The following is a 25,612-nucleotide window of genomic DNA, read 5'->3' as shown; positions in this document are numbered from 1 at the left end:
CCATGCTAACTTCATCACCAGTATGATTCCTCTATAGCCTTCAGGCTAAATCTTACTTTCCTGGGCTTAGTATATAGGGGCGTCTGAGCCAAGCCTAATCCCCTTCCTGCTGTCTGCCACTGCGTCCCACACCTCCAGGGCTCCAGGTTCCAGAATCATGTTCTTCCCTATCAGTGCACCTTTGCCATCCTGATACCCCTGCCTGGAGCACCTTCCTCTCCTACCCTTCTTTGCCTCTTTCATCAGATGAAACCCGCTCCTTCTTCAAGGCTCCAACACCTTCTCTCCTTACAGAGGTCATTGTTGTTCCTCTGTGCTCAATTAGGGCCCGGATCTCCTTTCCATTCCCATAAAAGCAGGGGCCATGTCTTAACCATCTTTGCCTTTTTGTTGCTGTGCCAAGGGTCTGGCACACAGTAGATGCTCCATAAACAGGGGGTGAGTGAATGCATCAGTGTAGAGACAGGAGTCTGAGTTGCATGGCAAACCAAGTCTTGCAACTTCCTAGGGTGGGCTGCAGGCTCCCTGGAAGTGGCTCGCTTTGCTTGGGAGGGATGCTGCACCGTGGAGGAGGGCAAAATGGATCCTGGAGAAGTGAGAACATTTCAGTCCCACCCACTCCCCCAGACTCAAACCTAGCTAGGGGCTGGGGCCCCGCTGCCTGCTGAGAGCAAGGGTCCTGAGGACAGAGCTGTGAGCACCTGAGCGGTGGCTCTGAAGACAAGGTAGGGAGGTATCCTGGCCACAGCGGGCGGCTGGCCTTGGGACTGTCTGCCTAACGGTTTCTTCACACTGCCCTTGAGCTCCTGCTCTCTCAGCACTCAGTAGAAAGCCCATGTGCTTGAGCACCCAGGACAAATCCCACGTCTGCCATTTAAGAGCTGGGTGGCCTCGGGTCGCTTGCTTTGCCTCAGTTTCCTTATCTGTGAAGTGGGGTTAATGATGTCTACCTCACAGAGTTTGGTGCAGGCAGACTGACTGAGACAATGAAGTAAATGAAGGGCCTTGTCCCGTGCCTGCCACAGAAAGGCTACTCAATGTTGGCTGCCCTAGAGAGGTCCCTGTATCTCCTGGGCTGGGGCAGAGGCTTCCAGAGACAGAGGTGGCAGTAGTCAGACCCTGAGGGCTGGCAACGCTTGAAGAAGAGGTGGGGGGGGCAGGGCTGAACCCCAGCCAAGCATGCCTGCTGCTTCTGCAGAGGACAGAGAGGGCTGAAGATGCTGTGAGGACACCCGGGGTTGGAGGCTGGGAGAAGAGATGAAGAAACAGGGGCCAAGGGATCAGGCCCAGAGTGGTGGTGGGGGTGGGGGTTGACTCATGCTGAGTGGGTCACAATCCCAAGAATCCAGGGACAGCCCCAATCTCCGGGATCCTTAATCCCGTCTTCCCTTCGCAGACACACAACTTCAACCAACAGGGAAAGGCTCTTTCATTCAGAGCCCGGAGGGACATTTGGTACAAAGGGTCTCCCCAGTCCGGCCGTGTTGAGAAATCCCCCAAATAAGATGGGGAGTGGAGGCAGAGACCTTTCTGCCCCTGATGGAATTCAGACTCCAGACACTGAAGTCACAGGAAACTCAAAGGGTTTGCCCGCCAGCCCACAGCCCCACGGAGGAGGGAAATTTGCCCTCTGTTGGATGCACCATTCAGGGACATTTTAGAAAAGCAGGGAATGGAGGTGCCTACAGGTCCTCAGACACTGGACCCAAGGTCTTTCTCTGTGCTCCGTTCTGTACTCAGGCTTCTGAAAAACCTGACCTCTTGAATGATAATCTCCGCCTAGAAATAATTGTAGGGAAAGCTTGTCCTCTGCTTGGCTGGCTGCAAACTTTATTCCTGAATGCGCACAACGAACCTGTCAGGTACCCCTGCCTTGGGCTGCGGGTGTGGGGGCAGGGGGGCCCCGAGCTAGGCCCTACCCAGGCTGCTGTACACCTTTCCCACCCTCTTCATTTCTCTGCCCTTCTTTGCTTTTTAAAAACCTTCTATGTTATATGTATCTTTTATCAACTAGCTTCAAGTGGTTTTTTTTGGAAGAACGTGGGTATAAATAATAGATTCACGATTGACTCAACCTGAGGTTCTGGCTCTTTCATTAAGATAGGGATCTTTGTGCGGAAACCCACGTCTTGTCTGAGTTATCTTTGGCTCCCCAAAACACCCACGGGGCAGTTGGCGTTGGTTTTGCGGATAACCAAGCTGGAAACCAGTGTTTGTGCCACAGTTCCCCACATGGGGAGGCAGTGCAAGTTCCAGCTCAGTCACTTATTAGTTGAGTGAATTCGGACAAAGAGTTTAACCCTCATGGATAAAACAAGAACTGCTGACAGTCCTTACCTTGCTGGTTGTCATAAGGATTAAGTGAAATAATGCATGCAGAGGACTTAGCAAAGCACTAGGCACACAGTAAGGTAAGGGTTTAGTAAGTACTAATGATGATGATGAGAATAACAACGAACAGCACTGGTCAAGTACCCGATAAGAGCATGATGTGCCTTCCCCCGAGGACAGTTGAAAGAAAGGCTGCCCTCCTGCCCATGGTTTGCTCTCCCCACTAACTGAGCCCAGAGGATGCATTTAGTACCTGTTCCAGAAGACAGCCCCTGAGATCTTCTGCATCTCCCCTAGGGTGGCGAGGAGGAGCGAGGACTTGCCGCAGCCCACCTGCCCCACGATCATGGTCAGTTGGCCTGCAGGGAGGGCGGGCAGCCGATGGGACTGGAGCAGGAGGGAGTCTGAACAATTACCACCCAGACAGACGGGCAGATAGACCCAATCCTGGGACCCCCGTTTGCTCTCCTCCTACCTAGGATCCCCCTTTGAGCCCTTCTTTCTGGAGACCTTCCCAGGTCCTTCCTCTACCAGTGATCCAGTGATCCCCTGCTCCTTCCTAAGCACCTGCTTCTTCTTTCTAGTGCTCCCCAGGGCGAGCCCATCTCCTCCTGGTCCCAACAGAGGCCACTCTGGCTCCCATCTCCATCCCACTTCCATGCTTTGCTCATGCTACAGCCTCTGCCAGGATGCCCACCAAGCCTCATGACCCACCAGGGATGCCAGGGATCCTGCTCATTCCCAGAAACCCCAGCCCTTCCAAAGCGCCTTCCCTGGCTCCTCGGGACCACTCTTCTTTTTGTGAAACACTCGCATGTCTGCCGCAGATGGTTGGACATCAAGGCCCTGCTGTCTAGTCCTGTCCTTGCTGTTGCACTCCCACCGGCACGTGGACTTCGGGAAGACTCGGCCCACTGCTCTCTCGTGTTCATACCCCAGAGTACCCACCAAGAGTGAGCACTGAGCAGGGATTCAATACATGCCGGCTTTTCTTTTTCTCCCCACTTCATTCAGTAGACCTGGGGAGGTGACCCTTCCACTATGCCTCTGAGGGGACACTCTCAGACCATGCTGGAGACGTAAGCTGGGCCATACCTCGGGGGATGCGGATGGTGATGTTGGACAGTGTGGGGATTCCATCAGGGGTCCATGTGAAGAAGCCTCCGATGATCTTTATTGGTGGGAGCCCACCGCCAGAAAGAGAACAGAAGGGCAGCTGGGCTCTCAGTGTGAATGGTCTCCTGTCTCCTCCCCCTCCCCCCCAACGAAAGCCAAAAAACACTGATTTCAGGCCCTGGATCACTTCTAGGGCAGGGGAGAGAGAGAGAAAATGGCCTTCTCATGCTGACCCCTGCCCGAGGCACCCTCTCCAAGAGGAGAGTTACGTGTTCCCCCATTCAACAGAGAAGGAAGAGTTGTCCCTGGTTTTAAGAACTCTGTGAACCCTCCTAGCAGGCAGGGTGACCTCCAGGGCAGAGGACTCAGCACATAGGTCTCTGATGCTGAGTTCCCTCCTGGAGACGGTGCTGGGGGGCCAGGCATGAGGATGCAGGGCCCAGGACTCACCTGGACACACCAGTTATCAGCATCGCCATCTGCACTGGGGGTCAGCCTCTGCAGTGGGGCCGTGAAGTTCTGACAGTCCTCCCGGGTCGGATGCTTGCGGTTCACAACCTTAAGGGGCTGGGAATGGTCAGGAGGAGGTAAGGACCCATACATCTGGGAATTGTGCAGGGAAGGGAGTCCCCGTTCCAATGAGGAAAGGCAGAAATAGGACATGGCAGGGCACAAGGTACAGGCACGAGAGAAAAACATTGAGAGTGACTGGGGCAGGGGGTAGGGGAAGCCAGGCACTCACCACTGCCTGGTACTTGCTGGCTTGGCCCTGGGGCGCAGGCTCGCGGGGAGCACACTGCTCCTCACGGATCTCTGCACTGGACAGGAACTCGCTCAGCTTTTGCACACTGCAGAGGAAGCACATAGACACCCCTCACCCTTGCCAGGGGCAGTGGGGAGGGGAGAGGGAGGAGGGCATGGCCTGAGAGAGTAGCTCTGAGAAAGTTCCAGGTCCTACGGCCCTGTCCCAGCAAAGCCCATACTGGAGGAGGCCAGACCAGTAGGCATCTGTGGTGGGCAGTCGGTGTTACCTGGATTTGTTAGTGTTGATCAGTATGTGGGACTGGGCTAGGGTCTGGGTTGGGGTGAGCTTGGTTAGTTTCAACGTTAGTTAAATGTTCCAGCTGGTTCATTGGTGTTGGGCTTTATCAGTTACTGTTGGAATTAAGGTTGGTCATTGTTAGGGTTGGTTAGGATTGGGATTGGTTATTAACAATAGTCACTGTTTACTGAGCCCCTGCTGTATGCCAGATACTGCGTTAAATGTTTAACATGCATATAATTAAATCCCGCTGGGGAAGGTGTCATTATGCCCAACTCAAGGAGGAGAAGGCCTCAGCCTGCGGTCAGCGAGATTAGGACTGTCTGCCTATAGAAATGCTTCTGGGTCAGCACAAGGGATTTCTGACATGGGCAGCGTCCTTGAAACCATGGTTTCTATACAGAATCACAGAGCTGGGCTGGGCTGGAGAGGAGGGGTGGTCATTAGACAGCACAATGCCAAGGCCAATTAGCCTGGAAATGGGAGCTAATCTTTGGCCTTCCCTAGTTATGTACTCCTTTGACCATAGTTCTGCTGAGTTATGCCCACTTCTATCCTTGAACCCTAGCCAGAGCTTCCTCGTGTGAGTTGCTTCTTCCATCAGCGACTTGGTTCCAACAGCCATCACTCTGCCAGCTTGCATAGGACCTGCTAGGGTCTCATGCATCAGGGGAGGTCACTTTCCTCAAGGCTGAAGGGGCTCAGGTACAGAGCACGTTTGTTACTGTCTGGTCCCACCGGCAATGGGTGATGGCATAGCCGGCTCTCCCCAGAGGCACGCCAAGCCCTGGCCTTCCAGGAGCTACTTCCGAGGTTCTGGGAGTTCTTCACACTCCAGGTATGAAACTCCCCAGCCAAAACCTCAGCCCCTCACCCCTCAGGCTTTCATCCCCAAGAGGGTGATGCCACTGGGAGAGCAGCCACGGGGCTCTAGAGCCCAGCAGTAGGCGCCTCCCGGAGCTTCAGGCTAACGAGGGACGGGACATGCAGGCACTTAGGGGAAAGCTGCTTTACTGACCAGGGTCGGGAAGGCTCTGGGACCCGTGGAAAGAGGAGGGGATGTTCAGCCTGAGGAAGACAAAGATTCAGTGGATACCATGCAGGGAGGCACAGTGCTCATTCTCGGGGGCTCTGGAGGGTGGACCCACCTACTGATAGGTAGAATTTATGAGAAGATTCAAGTTTTGCCTCAACTTTGCATTTTTTCTCTTCTTCTTCTTCTTCTTTTTTTTTTTTTAATGGAGTTATCTTGCCAGTGCCATTGAGTTCCCTCTCCTTGGAAGTATATAAACCAGCTACCTGAATCCTTCTCAGGAATGGTGTGGAGGGAAGCCACACAGGGCTAAGTCCCTCTGGCCAACTATGACCGCCTTCTGTAAGGCCCAGGTCAATGGGGAAACATGTCTTGGACCAAATAGCTGTAGTTGTCATGGTCACAGGGGCAAGCCCTGGGGCCACCTCATGAACTGCCCGTCCAGTGTCCTTGCTGGACCCTCCTCTCACCTGACGAGAGCTTTGACTGTGGACCGGACCACGCTGGACAACAGGAAGAGTGGGGTGACCAGGATGTGGAACAGCGAGAGGGAGGCGAAGGCGACTGAGGGTGAGAAGTCGGCCCCTTTGAAGAAGCTGACATGGCCCACAAAGGTCTGTGGACAGAGGCACATGTGAGATGCATGACTCAGAGCCGGGCCTCTCCCACACAGGCAACGCTCAGCCCTTGGGCTGGAACAGGGGGCCCAAGGAGAAATTTCAGTTCGAGACCCCTTCATCATCTTCAGTCAGCTCCCGGAAACGACTCCAGCAAGTTTAGGACTTTAAGCTGGGGGGGTCAAAGCTACTGCCCCCTGTCCTGCCCCATCATTGTCTGGATGACCGGAGAGGAGCCCTAGGGTTAGGTCAGCTCTGCCCCCTCGGACAGCAGTCCTCAGTCAGGGAAAATGTCCTCACGATCATTCCCAAACCACCTCCTCTCTGTGCCCGCCCCTGGCTACCTGGCTGGCTCAGCAGCCTCCGTTACCCAGAGTTCCCCAAGGAGCCAGGCCAGGACCAGCCCAATAAATCATGTCAAAAGTGAATTCCCAAGTGTCCCTGACAGGCTGTGAACTCGCCACAGCTCAGGGACACCGGCCCCAGGGGGAAACAAATGCATCTTTTTAAAGAACTCTGGCCATCACAGAAGCCGGATGGGAGCCCTGGGCGGTGGGGGCCTGGGCCTTTCTGGAGGGGCACTCTTCGGGCCCCCACTGCTGGGCTCCCACACAGCTTGGGATCAAATCACTCCACTGTAATATTAATGACACAGAGAATGGTTCACGCCATGTTCTTAAATTTCAAAAAGCAGGTTACAAAACTGCATGTATGGCACAATCCTATTTTTGTAAAAATGTCATATTATGTGCCTTAAAAAGAGACTGGAAAGAAACACATTAAAGATGTTGCCAGTGGGATTATGGGTGATTTAAATTCTTTTCATCCTTTCCTTTCTGAATTTCCCAGCTTTTCTGCAATAAACATGTCTTACTTTTATAATTTAAGAGCTTGATAGCTCTTTTTAAAAGACAGCGAGATTTCTTAAAACCTAAGTAAGCCATTGGTCGTCTGGGTCCGGAGGGCCTGGAGTCGGGGACAGATCTGCTCCATATACAGACGTTCAACCTCTTGCCCTATTTTCAGTCCCCCTGCTGAGAGCATCATCCAAAGTCCTTGCGCAGAAAGGCCAAACCCTGGGCGGCCTCTCACTACAGACACGCTCCGCCACCCACCCCAGCCGGAGACAGAGCCGGGATCCACTTACGATGAGGACAGCTGCGATGGGGATGGCCGTGTTCATGAAAACTGTGGAGGAAGCACAAGGGAAGATTAGTGGGAGGGATGAGATCACTACAGATGAAGCTGCCCAGGGTGGCCTGGAGGGAGGCAGTGCTGGCGCAGGGGGTCCTTTCTCCAGGCGGTCGGGCGGGGCCGGGCAGGGGAGGGGCAGAACGCTAGCCGTGGGGCCCCTCTGGCCCCTTACCCTGCTTCCCTCCGACTCCTGTCCCCTGTGTCTGAGACCCCGCCTCCAGACAAAAGTGCAAATGCTTCTATCCTGTTCCCCGGTGGCCAGTGTGAAGGATGCCCTGTGCGCAGTGGTGAGAGAGGGGACTGGAGAGCTGACCGTTTTTGGGCTTCTGTGAAGTCAGCAGCACATGTTTCTGGGGTTGCCAAGTTGTTACCCCTTCCTCTGCTTTGGGTCCCTGTATCCCTCCAAGCCAGGTTCTCTCTGAGGCTTAAAGGATTCCTAACTTCTCAAAGCTCTTGGGAAGGATTTCAACCTCCCCCACACTGACGTATGAGTAACTGAGGACAGCTTAAAAGGGGTCTCTCTTGGCTCTAAGGCTTAGCGGCCAGGCCCAGGTGGGGGGCAGCTGGTTTGCTGCAACAGGGGTCCCCTCCTTATTCTGTTTCAAGTGTGGCCCTTGGACCCTTCATAGGGAGCCCAGAGAGCAAAGAGAGCTGGACTTAAGTCATAGAAGGGTGGAGTCCCTGACCTCGGGCAGGTCATTGACCTTTCCTTTGATTTAGTTTCTTCACCTGATTTTTGTTAACTTGTACGTCCTTGTTCACACACTCTGGCTTCCTCCAAGGTAAGAGGGGATAATGCAGGGCACAGGCTCTGCGAGTCGGGGTGCTGCCTGAACATCACGCCTCAGCTTAGCTCTGCCTCACGGGGCGTGCTCCTCTGGCCCAAGGTGTGAGAGGCTGGAGAGAGCCCTGACCCCAGGCCTAAACTTCCAGAAAGCAGCCGCCCTGGAGGAAGAGATGCCTATTCTACCTGCCATCTTCCCGTCTCCTTTCCCTGCTTCCAGGAGCCTCTTCCAGACCAGCCTAGAAACGAGTCTGTTTGTATAATTAGCCAAATTAACGCAGAAGAAGCCAGGAGCCAGGGGATCAGCCTGGGCACATGGCCCCTGTGTAATGAATGGTGAAGTCTCCGGGGACACTCACGAATTACAGATGGCCAGCACCATTCCGAGAAGCCGACTGTCTACTTCTTCCAAGAATCCCATACCAGCTAGTCCACACACAGTGTATTCTGGAGGTGTGGGAGCCCAAGTGAGGGCAGGAACATGGCCTCTGCCCATGGTGGGGGGTCCTTGTCTGAGGAAGGGGACAGAACTCTGCTCTCAGGAAGCCCCCGTTATGATGGGGAGACAGGGAGCATGCCTCTAGGGGGCTCCCCAGCAGACAGGTAATACATTGGGCCCACATTTGGGGGACTTCCTAATCTGATGAGGGAAGCAGTCCCAGCTATCAGAGAGTTCCCAGTCTCTGGGAGGAGGAGATCCAGCCGGTTCCCTTGGGAGGTACTGCTAATCTCTCTGAGCACCAGGCTTTTTATCAACACTGGTATCATACCTGACCTTTAACTGCTCTCCCTGAAGGAGGTGCTATGGTCTCAGTACGATAGCCCTCCCTCAGGGTCTCTGGCAGGAGGCAGTACGAACATTATCAGTTTTCCTACAGCACAAGGGACCCAGATTGAGGACACAGGACATAGCAGAGCCATCGCAGGCTAGAGAGAGGGAGGGACAGGAGGACCCCAGCAGGGCTGGGCCCTTGACCGTCACCGACCATATGGTTCTAAACACTGGGGTAGCCATGCGCATCCCCTCCAGGGTCAGTTCTTCCAGAAAGCTCCTTCCAGGCAGGGGCCTCCGTCGTCCGTCCCCATTGGTGAGCACCACCCCGAGACGCCCTCCCACCCATCTGGGGCTCAACTCCCCGCTCAAGAACAGACCAGAAGTTAGGTGGCAAATTGGTACAACTCTGCTGAGAAAGCAATCTGGTGCTCTGTTAGCTAGAGCCACACAGAATTTGAGCCCTTCTGATCCTGTAATCTCTCTCGTGGGAGTTTCTCTTGAAACCTCACTCGGGCGAAGCGCAAAGCCCGCAGCAAGATGGCGTTAGCAGCAGCGCTATCTGTCACAGCAGAACAAAACCGCAAGCACAGCAGGAAACCGCCCGAGATGAAGGAAACCGACAACATTCAATGCCAAGTGGCTGCTTTAGTAAATGTGGTACATCAACTCTAGGGGAGATTTTGCAGTCAGAAATGTGTGATAATTGATATTTTGTTCTGCTGCATGTTTTCTCTATGCGTGAAATTTTTTTTAATTTATTTTTTTTCCGATTTTGTTCCTTATTCTGAACCCCTTTGAGGAATGAGACAAGCTATAAATAAATTCGAAAATGAGTTTTCCAACGCTGATGCAGCAGTGTGGAGAATGTATATGATATAATTAATTTCTGCCTGGTTCTGTTGTTGTATGGAGACGTTAGCGAATGACAGTGTAATTTTCCACGTCCCTCACCCTCTTCTGGAAGGACAGCCTTTGTGCTGCGAACTCTGGGTGCCGTTCAGGGCGGGGGTTGGGGGAAGAGAATCACCAGCTGCTGGTGTTGTCAAGGCCTCTCTGAAGACCACCCCACTGGGCCCTGGGGTGCACATGGCTGGAATGAGGGGGCGCTGCAGGCTCTGGCAGGTCTCTGAGCTCAGCAAACTTTCCAGTATCCTGGGAGGATGGGGGAAGGGGGCGGGGTGTCCCAGCTCTCAGGAGTTGAAGACCTGAGGCTGAGCCTCTGTTTTCCTGAACCCCATAACGCCCCGTAAGACATTGAGGGTGGTGGGAACTATGACCAAGAATTGAGTTCTCTCCAACTTTGGCATGGGATGGGCTGACTCATTTTGATTTGATCTGGGGGGTAGGTACGGCGGTACGGGGAGAACATGATAGTGCTCAAATCCTAAATGCTAAGGAGCAAGAAGCAATGTGAAAAAAGTTCTGTGTGAAAGCAGATTAGAAAATCCTGTGTGAGTGGTGTACCATTTCGGTAAAGTGTAACCGCAAGTAGGCAGGCCTGCCGTGCCACCTTTGTAAGTGGAAAGCCTTCCTCTAACGGTGTAGACATCTGGGTCCGTGCTGTTTTAACAACCTCCTCTCCAAATACCCTTTGAGAAGTATACTTTCAAAAATGACTTGTTGAGGGGCGCCTGGGTGGCTCAGTGGTTAAGCCGCTGCCTTCGGCTCAGGTCATGATCTCAGGGTCCTGGGATCGAGTCCCGCATCGGGCTCTCTGCTCAGCAGGGAGCCTGCTTCCTCCTCTCTCTCTTTCTGCCTGCCTCTCTGCCTACTTGTGATTTCTCTCTGTCAAATAAATAAATAAAATCTTAAAAAAAAAAAATGACTTGTTGAGGATCTTCTCTGCCCTGGGTGTTACATTGGGTCCTGGGAGCATAGTAACGAACAGTTGCATCCACTTTGCATACCCCCCTCCTCCAAAAACAAAGCAGACAACAAATCAACCCAAACCAAAGCAGGGCTCTCCGATTGGCAGCTCCCTCCTGCCCCCTCCAGCTTTGCTCCAGGAAGGCTGCCTGGTCTTGTGGGCGCCCCAGCGGGCACCGCAGGACCAGGAGCTTTTCATTTCCACCGCACTGATAAATATTTCAGAGGCCATGTGTCCAGGAGGCACAGCCAGCCATCCGTGCCTCTGGCTGGTTTCATGGTTGTCTCGGGGAAGGGCAGGGGAGGGGCCGAGGGCTGCGGGCTTGGCCTAACAGCAGGCGCACCCGCTGGAGGGGGATAGGTATCTTGAATGCACACGGCTCTTTCGCATCCAGCCAGCCTGGGAGGGTGGGGAGCTGCTGGCAGTGGAGGCAGCACGGCAAGAGGGCCAGCAGGTACTCTGATTCTGCCCCTTCCCAGACGCACCTGCCTGGCTCTCCCTCAGCCCCCTCTCCTCCCAGCAGGCCAGGGTCAGCAGCAGCCGCACACTGTGGCTGCTCTGGCCCCTGGGAGGAAAAGCAGACTTTGCAGAAGGAATTCACAGAAACTGGAGGAGGAAGCGGGACCTGGTCTGGAGGTCACCTTGTCCTGCCACACTGCCGGTTCTGAGGCAGGGCGTCCATGGAGAACGACAGGGGTAAAACTCGCCAAGAATAGCCAGGGCCCGGTAGGTGCTGGCGGCCTGAGAAAGAGGTTCGCCAGCACCATCCTGCCCACCCCCATGCCCCCATCTGTGGCACAGTTGGGCTTAGGGGTTTGTCTTTTGGTTTTCAGGACAAGGACGGCCCCCCTGGCTGTAGACCAGCTGGGAAGACCAAAGACCCTTGACCACAGAACACTCGAAGAGATGGCAAACACACCTGGCCTTTACTACGCTCTTTCCGTGGCTCTCCTGCACGATCTGGTCTTAGTACCTTCTCTTCACCGAATTATGTTCCAGTCTTGAGCACACCATCATCCTTCTCACCTCTAGGCCTTTGTGTCTGGAACATTCTTCCTTTCATCTGGCTAAACTCGAATCAACCTTTGGGCACCTCTGACAAGGTTTCCTTGACACCCATGACCCACAGAGACTAGGTTGGGTAGAACACTATGGACAACTAGAATATATCCACTGTTCCTCTCACTCACAACACAGTTGCACGTCTGGCTTCCCTACGAGACTCTGAAGAACCTGCAGGCTGGACCACAGTTTCTTCTCAGCACCACATCCCCTGTGCCTGGCACAGGTCCTGGCCTGTCAGGGGCACTCAGTAAATATTTATCAGATAAGTGAGGAGAGAAACAAATGAGGCCAGGGTCAGGTAAGTACCACAAAAGAGAAAGCAGGGCATCTGGAACTGAGCCCCTGGCTCTGGCCTCGTTCATGGTCACTGCTCATGGCACAGTCTCTCTCGACTGTGAGGCAGAGGATCGTGCTTAGCCCCTCGTTAATGCACAAGGCCCTGGTAGAGTCTGGCACAGAGAGAAGTCTCTGGGATGAGTGTGAATGAAGGGCATCATGAACCGGCAGCATGTCTGTGGGTCCACAGGTGGGACCTAGGACCCCTTTGTCACTCACTCCTGCAAAGCCTGTCTTCCAATACATGGTGGGGCTAGACACCGAGAGTCACCTGCTTCTGCGGGGAAATAAGGAACCAACTTCTCAGAGGAGTGGCCCCAGCACTGCCTCCAGCTTCTCCCCACTCTATTTTCTGCTCATTGAAATCCTGCGAGGTACAGCCCAAGCCACTTCTTACATGAAGCCCTGGTGAGCTCCCAGCCCACAGGGGCTTCCTTCTTCTCTGTTCTCTGCCATTTACTGGCTGAGGACCTGGGCCAGTCATATCCCCTCCCTGAGCCTTAGCACACGGGAACGGTAGAGTCACATAGCTCACGAGGCTGTGGTGAGGACTGAGTGCCATTAGGCTTGCCAGGCAGCCAGCCCAGATCTGGCCCACGCCGCGCCGTGCTCCATACCACGCTGTCTCACACACGGCAGCTCTGACTTCTCAGCAGAGCAGAAGCTCCCGGAAAACAGGGAGCACCACTTATTGTCTCTTGTACCCTTCCCAGGGCTTAGCACAGGGTTGGGCACCTGAGGCGGGGCTTACGCGACCCTTGCTGAGTGACCCGCATCTCTTTTTCTTCAGTTCTGGATTTAGACAGGAGGGAAACTGTACCCATTTCCTTCTCAGCCCCCTGCCCTGCCCTGCCCTGCCCTGCGCCAGCTCAGGGCTCTGACGGCGAGAGCATCCAACAGTGTCCGAGGTGCCCTAGTCTGCCCAGCCGTCTGACTGCCCAGCACACAAGGACCAGCTGAAAGCCCAGCAGCGGCCCTAGGACAGACCCTGTCAGGAAGAGGGACTCTGGGGCTCTTCTGTGGCGCCAGGACCCCACAACTGGCGCCAGGGAAAAGGGAATGGAAGATGCCCCATTACCTCAAGCTTAATGACCTGTGTCCTGATCCCTGGTGACAGGGAGCAGAAGGCAGGAAGTGCAGGAGGAAAGAAGAGAAAACACACTCCCAGCTTCTACCTGCAGCCAGGAGATGCCCCTCCCGTCCGGCCTCCCCCCCTCCCAGGGCTGACGGAACAGACTCATCCCAGGAAGGGCAAACACATGAGTAAACAGCACTTAGCTTCCAGCGACCTCCCAGAGGGCACTTCCCTTCCCCTCCCACGGCCCTCTTCCAAGAACCAGCCTGGAATGCTCTGTTTATCCTTCTAGTTCGCTGAGCCCTGGACAGACTGGTGTTTGGCTCCAGAGCCCCTCACTCCTAACACGGTCATCTCAGCCCCTGACAACCAGGCATCTCCTTTCCCCACATCCTCCCGGCCCCAGGACCTTTACAAAGCCCTGGCCTGTCTTCTGGGGGCTCCAGGAGACAAAGAACACCTACTAGATAGGCCTCAGTGGGCTAGCCTGGGAACCTAGGCATCACACAATGTTGTTTATACACAGTACACCCCAGGTTGTGGTTTGGGATGCAGGAAGAAGCATACCCCTCCCAGGAGCAAAGTAGCTATGAGCTGTCCCCATCTATATGACCTGTGGCTGCCTCTACTTAGCTGTAAGGAATATGGGGGGGGAGCCTAGTACCCCCAGTTTCCTTGCTGCTTCCCTTCCTTATCTCCCATGGCAGCAGTGGGAAGCTTGCCTACCCCACCCTGTTATGCTGTTGCTGGGACAGGAGTTCACCTGGCTGTGGGGGGGGCCCTCCTTCACCTCAGCAGCTGTTCCCACTGACGAGATGTCTGGAAACCAGGTGTCCTCACTGGGTTACATGCGGTGTGGGGCTACTGTTACCACAACCAGGCCCGGAGGCAGGCAGAGCTGGCAGAGAGGAGAGTGAGAGGGCCTGGGGCTGCAGGCACTGCAGCTCCTGAGCAGCACTGAGCTCCCCACATGTTCCTTGCCAATTTCTCCTATCAGTCCTGTGGAGTTCTCCACAGGATTGAGGATGAGGATGCTCAGAGGCCCAGAACACCGCACGGCAGGGCTGAGGGTCAAGGGGAGACACCAGGAACCTGGAGTCTCTTGTTGTTAAATCCAGGAAGCCACAGCTGCCTGCCACGTTCACCACTCCATTCTGAGAAAAGCAGGCCCTAGCAGGACTCTCTACAGAAAGGCTCCATGACGGGTGCCATGGACGGCAGCCGGTCTGGCCACAGGACACCATGATCTGGATGGACACTGTGAGGTGGGATGCTTGGGGTGCTCAGTGTAAGCCCTGCCCTGGGAGACACTTCAGCTCAGATGTTGGCCCCCTGGCCCCACCAGACCCTCTCTTTAGCCAATATGAACACCAGGAACACACAGACGACCTGAGCGGTCATCTCATTCTCCATGACCCTATCTGGGAGGCACGCCCAGTGCACCCTCCCAGTGAACTCCACAGCAGTGTTTCTTCCATGACACACTAAAAGAACCCACTTCAGCTGGGGGCGGTGGTCAGACGAGTGCGTCCCTCCTAACTTTCTCCCTCATTTCCAGTCCCGTCAGAACCCATTCTTGGTTGTTTCCTTCCTACTCAGAGAAAATCATCTGAAAATGGTGCCCCAGAGTGTCAAAGTTTTCCTCACGCCACATGGGTGCCCAGCCATTGGTGGAAAATAGCAGGAGGCTCCAGAGGATCTAGCCTGAGCCATGCCATTAACCTCAGGAGTGGCCTCAGGAAGACACCCCACTACCCGTTTCCCCCTCCCCCACCCCGTTTCACATCTGTAAACTGGTTCTCTCAACTGGCAGAAAGCACTTTCCTTACATCTCTCACATTCTATGGAACTTCCACAGATCTAGCTTTTAACTCACAAACGTTCTCTTCAGGTATGTTAATTCATTTAAGCTTTACACTTGAGTCATTTTCGTTTCCTTTTTGTTTTTGTTTTTTCCTCTCTGGAGGCCTCTCCTTGGCCCTTCTTGCAAACTGGACGGGCCAGGGAACCAGTATGATGTCGGCCAGCCGCTAACTATCTCCATCCCAACCATGCACTTGGGCAGCAAGCATAACAAGGTGGGTCGTGGGAAGCCACTAGACCGACCGTAAGATCAACTCGGGCCAGGATCCCATGGGTCACCTGACTGCCATGAGCCCTGGCCTGACCCCGCCCACCATATTAATTTTGATCACTAAATTTGTAATTTCCAGAAGTCCTTTTGACTCTCTTCCCCCTGATACTTTTCTGTTTTACCCTGTGGGTTTCACACCTTCCTTTGGCTTTTCAATTATTTTGAACATGCTTATTTAAGATCTCTTCCAGGTGTTGAAGGTATAGTTCTCTTATCGTTCTGCATGCGATGGCTCTTACTGGGTGGTACATTTTTCCCTGGCGGAGCCCCATGTTCTCTGGAAAGTAGTTGTAATATGTGTTCTGCCAGGACGGTAGGAGTTTTCCCAGTTTTGGTCTTTTTTCCTGTACACACGCGTGCACACACACACACACATTCTGGGCTTGGGGTTTCCTAACTACTTAGAGTCAGTCCCTACATCTGTAAGTGCCTCAAGTTTGAACTTCTGTTCCTGAAGAACATACCCTGGGTAGATGGAAACTTCCTTGTAGCTACCCCAGGGCAGCAAGGCCTCACACCCTGGAGAATTCAAAGCTGTTGCTGTTTATTCATTTACTGCTGCCTCCCAATGAGATACCAGTTCAATGGAGTATAAAAGACCTCCCTTGTCTTTGTCATCGCTGTGTCTTGAGGGCCAGGACAATGCCCTGGGCTCAGGAGCCTGTTGATATACATTTGCTGGGTAAGTGACTGAGGACACTGTGACTTCTCGGGGCTCGGCTCCAAGAGACAGTTTGAGGCTCCTCTGGGTTGGGTGATGCCCAGGTCCCTTGCCTCTGCTGCCTCTCCTCCCGCCTCAAGCCCTGACCCCATCTCCCAGCACTTAAGCAGCAGCGCGTGGGGCTGGCCGGTCGGGGGCACTCACTGGAAATGGAGGTGTACACAGCGAAGGCTCTGAGGCTCGTCATCTCCTTCTTGCGGGTCATCTCCACGCGGGCACGGAAGATGTTCTCCCAGGCGTACAGCTTGAGCAGCTTGATGCCACGGAGCATCTCGTTGGTCTGCTTCAGCCTCTCATTAGAATACTCCTGCCAGGGGCCACCAAGTCAGAAAGGAGTGCCCCCATCCTGCCCAAGAGGAAGGAGCCGAGCGAATGCCCTCACCGCTTCACAGTGCCCAGCTCCTGTGCCCATGGGCACACCCCGTCTTCTCCATTCATCCCATTCCACAGACTAAGAAACTGAGGCCTGGCCCGTGAAATAACCTGCTTTGGGTCCACGAGAGCGTGGGTGCACGCGTGCATGCATGGACGTGTGTGTGCACCTGCGTGTGTCTGTTTGGCGGCATCTGGGGGAGGAGAGAGGAGCCTCACTGACCTACAGGGAGAGGGAGCAAGCAGCCGCTGGGGGAGAGGATGGGGAAAGGGGGCATCAGCATGCCCAGGATGCTCACTCACCAGTGTGCTCCGCTGGGCCTGGGAGAGCTTGGTGGCCACAAAGTACTGCACGGGGGCCAGTAGGATGATGACAGCCGCCCCAATTAAGGCACTGACGCCAAGGATGTAGTAGAGGAGAATCACACCCACGATGATCTGAGGGAGGGTCATGGAGGTAAGTTTCCTCTGACCCAATGGCTATCCTGGGGGAGGGGGAGTTGTCAAAATCCCCCCTTCCCCAGTCACCTAGGGAGGGGCATGCCTTGGTGCCCAAGTTTTCCAGCTGTCCGCAGGGGACCAGAGGAGGAGGTGTGACAAAGCAATTTCAGAAAAAGGTATTAGCACAATGGGGTCTCGTGCAAGCTGTGCTTTCGGGCGGGGGAGAGGGTGCTGATCGTTAACTGTGTTGATCTGCCAGCCGGCTAAGGCAGTAGCTCTCTCCAAATCTACCTTCCAGATGGGAGTCTCAGAGCTGAGCTTGCACACTGGCTGTAACAGCACCTTTTGTTCTGTTTGCTCGCTGGGGAAGCTGACAGTTCCCTCCCATGGGGAGGAAAGTGACATATGAGCACAGGGGTGCTGCTGCGTCCCTGCCGGACAAAACCGGTCCGGGGGCCAGCCGTTCAACTTTCATTCTCAGGCTCCTGAGAATGAAAGGCACTGTCTTCTATTAAGCTAGTTATTACGTATATAAGAAAATGAAAATGATCTCTTAAATTTGTGACATGCTATAGAGTGAGTGGTCTTTGGATTTAAATAGAGGTTTTTATAATTCTTAGAGGCAGATTCACTCCATAATCTGTAATATAGATCCACATATGTACAAGAAAGCTGATGTCTCCACATTTTTAGTGAATCTGGCAAGTATTCTCTGAGAAGAAAATTCTTCTGTTTCTAGCTTTATGCAAACGACCGCCTGCTTTTGAATATTGATGAGAAGTGTAAATTACCCTTGCCAGCCCCTGAAGCATCGAGATGACAATTTCTCAGGTTGCCTTCAAAGGCAGACAGCTCTAAATTCAGGCTTATTCTAAAGGAACAGATGTGCTGTCTTCCTTAATTGGGGGGAAAAAAGTCTGCCTGGGTTGGCCCTGCACTCCCCGAGCCTTACACGAAATTGGCAGTGAGCTCTTCGCACTACCTCAAGGACAGAGGAGTGGGTGGGCAGCCCTGTAATTTCTGTGAATCACAGAACGCCTCTTGGGTTAGCGGGATCTTAGGGGCTGGTGAGTGACCCCTTCACCCCCTGCCTCCTGGGATTTCACTGAGGTTAAATGCTGGCACGGGGTGCAGAGGAGCACATTAGGAAATAAAGAAACTCCACTCCTGCCCAGTTCTGCTCGCGTCATCCTACCCCAAATTACCCCTGGCATCCAGTCTCTTCATCAGCTGTCCTCATATGGAGGCAATCGGGGCATCACTCAGCAGCTTATAGGGCCAGACACCAAGGGGACTCCCAGAGTCACCACTGCGGCACCTGCTGGGGGTTGGTGCCCAAACCCCCATACCTCCAAGTGCTGCTGGAACAGGACCTGAAGCCACAGCTGCTGCTGCTTCTTCCAGGCTCCTTCTCACCCTCCACCCGCCCCTTGTCACGCTCCCCAAATTCTTCTGTCCACTCCTCTATTTTGCAGGGTTCTGCGGGGACCCCCCCTGGAAGAATAGACCAGAAATCAGGGATTCTGAGTATGCAAAGCACGAGAGGGGAAACAAGGACTATTGTAGCCCCTCTTTGCAAGTTAAAAAAGTGATCTAGTAGTGGGGAGATCATAGGCCCTGGAGTCTGTAGGACTGAGTTTGAATGTAGTCCTGGCACTTTGCTGTGCAACCTTAGGCAAGTTACTTAACCTTTCTGAGTTTCAGCTTCTTCAACCTTAAAATGGTGGTTTTTGTTTTGTTTTGTTTTGTTTTAAGAGAGAGTGGATATGAGTTGGGGAGTGAGGGGCAGTGGGAGAAGCAGACTCCTCACCGGGTGGGGAGCCCAACATGGGACTCAACTCCAGGTCCCTGGGACCATGACCTGAACCGAAGGCAGAGGCTCAAATGACTGTGTGACCCAGGTGCCCCTAAAATGGGGATTTTAATTCCACTTAGCAGGACTGCAATGAAAATTAAATGAATATATATATATATACCTAGAATGATACCTGGTTAGAGATCAAGACCAGGTGGCAAGCCTCTTCTTACAAACAAATAAATAGGCCTGGTGGGAACTCTGTCACTAGGGAACCACAGAAAGGAGATACCTGGGACTAGTGTTCTACCGGCTCACTGTGTGGTCCAACCTCCCCAGGCCCTGAGCACACGCGGGATGAGGACTCAAAGAAGTCCCCACTCTTGCCGAATTCCTTAACATCGTGTTCATAAGCTTCAGGTGGCCAGCAAAACACCTGAAATTGTAGGCAAAGTGTGTGAATGCACATTGGTTTTTCCAAGAAGGTTTCATTAGCTTTTTCAGAAGTATGTGAAGATCAGAGGTTGCCTAAGTCTGTGGGAGGGGATGGAGAGTGAGTGCCAGGGGCACGGTTTCCTTCTGGGGTGATAGAAATTGTTCAAAAATTGTGATGATGTTTCTACAGGTCCAAATGCACTAAAACCCACTGAATTATACACTCTAAATGGGTGAATTATATCTTAATTTAAAAAAGCATATGTTTCATTTATTCTTCTTCTACCCACTTAAGCCTCCATGTTGTATCACCACTTCCTCATATCAGGGAGATCATATGAAAGAAATCAAGGAGTGCCTTGGGGATAAAGCAGTGGGGCTCCTGAGCTGGTTTTAATATTCTTACAAGCCAGGTGACCTGTGGGCAGCCAGGCTGCACAGAGCATCCTGACCAGGTCGAAGTTACTGTGTCAACTCTGGGTGGAAACACTGGGTCTTGAGGGCTGCTGAAAGTTCTGCTCAGTGGCAAAGGTACAGCCTTTAAGGAATTAAAAATGGGGGCACCTGGGTGGCTCAGTGGGTTAAGCCTCTACCTTCAGCTCAGGTCATGAGATCAAGTCCCGCATCGGGCTCTCTGCTCAGCGGGGAGCCTGCTTCCCTTCCTCTCTCTCTGCCTGCTTCTCTGCCTGCTTGTGATCTCTCTCTGTCAAATAAATAAATAAAATCTTTAAAAGAAAAAAGGAATTAAAAATGGAAAACTAAGTGCTACTTCATGATAAATAAGCAAAGAAGTGATTCGTGGAGATAAAACTACCATGTCCCGATGTTGGGAGGGTTAACTGCGTAAGAGAGAGGGGCTGGGGCAAGGGTTATTAGTATTAGTTAGTATTGCTAGCAATGATGTGTGTGCTATAAACATTGTAAGTAATCGTAATGATGACAATACAGTGGGTTTGGTGGACAAGCCCCTTCAAAGGAGTTGGTTTAAGGGGATACAACAGAAAGTGTTCTTGTGGACAAAAGGCCAGTAACTGTATTAGATGAGGCTCTCTAGGCCCTTCTGTAGCTTCTGTGGTCACTGATCCACCCGGCAGAGAAGGGGGGTGGGCAAGGGGGAAGGCATGTGTAAGTGGTAATGGGGAAGGCATAGAGGGCTGTCCCCATAAAAAGGGCCATCAGATTCCCTGCCCTATCTCCCCATCAAGATGCCTGCCCGACTCCCTGTGCAAGCCTCTCCTTCTATTTTCCTTTAATGGCTTTCAAATATAAGCTTTATAGATAAGAAAGTCCAATAAAAATCAGTTGAGATGAAGGCTTATGGAATTTGCGCTCCAAGGAACAATAGGCTCTGGACCAATAAAGTCCTCACTCACATCAAAGTGTGCAATTTCGAGGGATCTGATATTTACTTAGTGAGCACTCTGTGCCAGGTGCTCTGCCTGGCGCTTTATTTAGATCACCTAACTGAATCCTCATAGCAACTCTAAAGGGTAGGAATCATGTCCATTTCATAGATGAGGAAACTGAGGCTCAGGCAGGGTAAGTATGTGAGTCAACCTGTTTCACCATAGTCCAGACACCATCCTCTCCATGAGGCAGTTTCTATGGAGCCTGCAGGCACTCTGGGATTTGTACTTCTGGTCTGAGCACCAGAGGGAAGCATGGGTTCTATGGTAGAAGCTCCAATGAGAGACCAGGCCAGGGGTCAGGAAAGCCATGCTGAGGATTCGCCTACGATCATTGAAGGAGAACACACCTCCTTCAAAGCCAGCCCCAAAGGTTGTCCAGCTTTAGAAATAATCATGGTTTTGATTTTCAAAAATAATACACGCTTATTGGATCATTTAGAAGTGCACAAAGAAAATAAAAATCACCATAATCCCACCATGTGGCCTTCTAGTTCTCTCTTCTGTGTGTGTCTGTGCAAATATGTATATATAATACATTCCAATCCAGTGTGAAGCTCACTGCATATACTATTCTGTAACTTTTTTGGCTTAAATATACATCAGGAACGTTTTTCGATGTAATTATAAGTACTTTGCTGCAGCATAAGTTTTAAGGTCTGCAAAAGTGTTCCACATAGGATTAATGTATAATTTTTTTAAAGCCTTAATGACAAGAGGGATGGCTAGATCATTCGCTGAGTGTGAGACAGTTTAGGGAGCCAGGGGTACAGCCCATGGAGACTCCAGGGGGGTGGAAGGTGCAGGCCAACATGGAATGGAAGATGGCGAGCTCCTAGTCACTGGGCATGTACCAGAAGATTCCAACTTTGTGCCCTTCACCCCCACCGCAGACATACATTCCTTACCTGTACTGGCATAGCCCAGAGGTTTGGGCACAAGAAGAAAAACCACATGAGCTGGTTGGTGTCGATGGCAACCAGATTGCAGATCTGCGCGGCTGTCATTTCTCCCATGGACAGGTTGGAGGTGGACAGGTGCATAATTTTGTTGTAAATCTTGGTCTGGAAACGAGAGTGGAGTGCTTCACATCTGTTATCATCGTCACCCTAATCCCTCTCCCAGATGCCATGTGTCTACAACGTACCAGTACCTTCTCGCACATCTCCCTATGGAGCCCCAGAGCAGCTCTGTAAGTGGGCACCAATTGGAAAATTAGTGTTCCATTTTCACACATGAGGTAATTAAGGCTCAGAGAGGTAAAGGGCTTTGATTATAGATCAAGCAAGTCAGAAGGGCAGCATTCAAATGAGGAATCCACGACAGCATGGCCAGCTACTTCCCCAGCAAAGCAAGACCTCACCCTTGGGGACAGGACTTAATTAGCTCTTAAATCTTAAAAGCAAATCTTCATGTCCAGCTGTATTCTTGATTTGCCAGAGGCCAGTAGAGAACACCCTTCAGAGCCATAAATATGATAGAATGGCGCAGTTGTCTGTATTAATGTGGCTGTCTTCAACTGGGGGAGGGGTATGCTCCAAAGCCAAGTCCTGTCTTAATTGAGCCTTGAAACAAAACAGGCGGTCAGCCTGGGAAGATCTTAAGTGAGACAAGACATCCAAGTGTCGACCAGCACCCCCCACCATCGGGAGTCCAGCTACCCTGAGCACTTTTTTCTGTCTCTCCAGGGAGGATGGGAGGAGCCATGGTAGTGGGGGAGCTCTGAACCTAAAAGCTCTTTGTGCACAGTAATCATGTCTCCTAGAAAGATGGCGATTTTCAGGTTGTGTGCTCTTAAACAAGGAAAAACACATTCCTGTCTTCAGTGCCCTGGGGATGCCTGCTTTTAAATGAAATTCTATTGTGCATTCGTTATAAGGTGGATTCCCGGCTCTTTTAATTCATCTTTTTTGAGACCCAGGCTTTTTTGATGGTCAGATTTGCTTAAAGCATGAATCTATTCTACGTTTTTTGGGGAGTTTATATACACCAGGGGTAAAATTTAAGGTAGTGGCAGTGACATTTTTTGACAGATCTATGTACAGCCCGGGTTATGTGAAATCAGTCTTGAAAGAATAATAATAAACCTAGTTTTAGTGAAGTAGGAACATAGAGTATTCTATCAAAGAAAGCATTATTCAGTAAAGACCAGAAATATGCATCTTACTAATATCTGGTGTATATAAAAAATTATATATCTATTACAAGAATTTTGCTTAATAACGTTCATTTAAAACTGTGGTTATTCTCAAACACATGAAGATACATATTCTCATCTATAATTTTATGTAAATTTCTGAAAAAAATGTTTGTTTTTCTAATTTGTTTCCATAATCAATGCCAGCATTTTCTTTTCGCAGCATATGAATTTAGCTCTCCTGGATTTAGACAGTTTGATAAAAACAATTACATGCTAATACATTTAAAACCCATTTTTGGCTCTTTTAATATAATTGGAAAATACTGGGGCAGAGTAAAATTTATGACATACAAAGAGAAAGACTTAATTACAAACTGTTTGACTATAAAACTCACTGTCGTCTATGGTGGTATGTCCCTGTCAGTCAATGGAAGGGTCTGTGCAGAAGCTGGACAGAAAACCTTTCAGAGAGGTTTTCTGAAGTGAGGAATAACTTGGTTCCTCCTAGGTCTGAGCCCCCGTGAATCTCAGAGGGTCTTAGATTTCCTGGGCTCTTGCCCCCATTCTCACATGATGACATCCCTGAAGAAATGACTGTTTTCTCAGGGAAAACCACTGGAGATGGGCAGTGTGGCCATGTACAGCTGCACAAGCTGTGCACTACACAATTCGGCATTCACAAGGACTATAGTAAGATAACCAGAGTTTGGACCCAGCCCAGCCCATCCCTTCTCCTCTCAGTCCCTTTTCTGTAAAGCCTCTGATCCTGGTTCCCAAAGGATCGGCTGGTGTTAATAATTCTGAGGAACATTTCTTTCCTGAAGTATGAGGTGTCTGTGGGTTTAGTCACAACTTCTGAGTGTCCTATTGACTTCATGAGATTTTCTGGGTATGACGGAATCAACTGGTTGTCCCCCAGGATCCATTCTCTCCTTTTCCCAAGAAGATTTTCTAGCAGGACATACATGGCTGTCAAGAATAAAGACCACACTTTTAGGGGCGCCTGGGTGGCTCAATGGGTTAAAGAATAAAGACCACACTTTCTAGCCTCTCTAGCTGTGGCCCTGTGGCCAATTTCTCATCAGTGGGTTGGGAGAGAATATGCACAATGTCTCTGTTATGATTTTAAAAGAAGGCAGCGTTTCCTCCTGTTGCCCCACCTTTCTTCTCTTGCTAGTTTAAGTATAGGCCCAATAGTGATAACACCAATAGTCACCTTCAGCCATAAGACAAAATTCACGTGAAAGAAACATTCCAGAATGAGCCAAGGTCTCTAATGAACATGTTGCTGCCACACCAGCCCTGACTCAGTGTGAAAAACCTTTCATGCTATTTAAACCACTGTCACACTGGGTGTCCCCATCCCAACAGCAGAACCAAAATTCTAAAGAAAACACTATAGCTCAGACAACTCTTATCACTGCCTTGCTTAAAAGTGCCCTGAGTTCCTCCTGATTTTGAGCATCCTCTCAACCCAGTCTGAGAAGGAAACCACAGGGAGCATGAGCAAGGACCTAGACCCAAGGGACGTACCGGGCCAGAAAAATCTCTCTGGTTAGGACCCAAGATTTAAGAGCTCAAATCAATATTCAAGGCTATCTAGTTCTAGTATGTCAACCTTGGTTCTTATTTATTTATTTGCAACCAAAGAAGACGGGTGACAGACCCCTGGAACAGAATCTGGAGGACTCTGAGTCTGCATGTGCTTTCAGCAGGAAAGAGTGAGATGACCCCTCAGGGATGTCTGTCTCACTCAAGGCCAAGCCGGTGACACTGCAGACCCAGTACCAGGCAGAACCAGCACTGGACCTCCTACACTTGCTGAGTCCAGCCCAAGGCACTTTCCACTCTCCTATGCAGCTTTGTCAACAGTTATTGTTTCGAAGCACTGCTGAAGGGCAACAACAAAAAATTAACTCACCGCAGAATCATTCTCGAGTGACTGAGAGGATGAATAATGTGGCTTTTACTGCGAAATGAAAGCATCATTAGCCAAATACCTGTATTGCTCCTCTCAAGTTAATTCCAGTTTCAATGGCGACATAGTAGGATGCTTGCAGAAATGTTCTTTGGAGTAGGAGGGCAAGGAACAGAAGCACGGCTAGGACGTAGGCATTAGCAAGGAACTCTTGGGATGAGACAAAGTAAACCCCGAGAAATTGTATCTGTTGGAAAGAGAATTTGGAGATGGCTGTCACCGTCAGAAAAATGGTCGCCGTTAATACCCACTACTGTGCCACGGTGGCCATTACTGCAGGACCCTCCATGCTTGCAAAGCGTGTGCAGCTGTGAATAAGGGCAAAATCAGACTGATAAATCCAGCTAAACATCCTTTTAGCCACAGAGAGGGTTGCCTACATCCTCTTCATCATCCTACTTAGGGGAACAGAGTGTGGCCCAGTTCTATCCTCGTGCCCATAAATATGACTTTCAGCTGTGTGGCTACCAGGCCCAGAGGAGCTCACTCTGAATGGAATGAGAATAAACAGAGTGACTCACAGAACAGCCAAAACCAGGACTGCTCAAACAAATCCCACAATGTGTGCTCTCTGTTACAGAAAAATCCAGAATGAGCTGAGGTCTTGTCCTACAGCCAGCTCTGTAGAAATTTCTGGAGAAAAAAGGCCAGTGGGGAAAATTTAGTGCTCCTAGGCGAGGTGGAAACTCATCACCTATGATGGATTGAGATTTCAGAAGCCCCCTCAGCCTTCTGGGCTCCCAGGACCTCCTTTTAAATTGTCCTCTTGCTACACCTCCAACAAGATCTCAGATGATAAGCACTGGGAAGAAACCCAAATGTTTTGACTTTGTTGCTAAAGATACCAGAAAACAACAGCATGTCTGTTTCCAAATTCAGCATCAACAGCTCCCAGGAAAACTTTGATCCTGATTAAGTCCTTTGCTCCCCAGCAGAACCACATGCATGTTTCCAT

General features: G+C 51.4%; 1 protein-coding gene across 6 annotated transcripts in view; it reads right to left on the bottom strand.

Annotated features, from left to right (window-relative positions):
- ABCC8 (ATP binding cassette subfamily C member 8) overlaps positions 1–25,612 on the bottom strand; it is a 73,652-nt gene that overhangs the window by 27,903 nt on the left and 20,137 nt on the right. For all 6 annotated transcript variants that reach the window (XM_004752075.3, XM_004752076.3, XM_045066162.1 and 3 more), the window contains 10 exons: positions 24,680–24,844; positions 21,448–21,603; positions 16,766–16,900; positions 16,235–16,397; positions 7,287–7,327; positions 5,993–6,138; positions 4,190–4,295; positions 3,898–4,014; positions 3,427–3,502; positions 2,585–2,690 (listed from right to left, as the gene is read on the bottom strand). In XM_004752075.3, the coding sequence (XP_004752132.1) occupies positions 2,585–2,690; positions 3,427–3,502; positions 3,898–4,014; positions 4,190–4,295; positions 5,993–6,138; positions 7,287–7,327; positions 16,235–16,397; positions 16,766–16,900; positions 21,448–21,603; positions 24,680–24,844 (1,211 nt within the window). The remainder of the gene's footprint in view (positions 1–2,584; positions 2,691–3,426; positions 3,503–3,897; positions 4,015–4,189; positions 4,296–5,992; positions 6,139–7,286; positions 7,328–16,234; positions 16,398–16,765; positions 16,901–21,447; positions 21,604–24,679; positions 24,845–25,612) is intronic.

Source organism: Mustela putorius, unplaced genomic scaffold, assembly GCF_011764305.1.
Source record: "Mustela putorius furo isolate JIRA1106 unplaced genomic scaffold, ASM1176430v1.1 tig00003859_pilon_pilon_pilon, whole genome shotgun sequence".
Classification (NCBI taxonomy): domain Eukaryota; kingdom Metazoa; phylum Chordata; class Mammalia; order Carnivora; family Mustelidae; genus Mustela; species Mustela putorius.
This window is presented reverse-complemented; position numbering and strand designations above follow the sequence as displayed.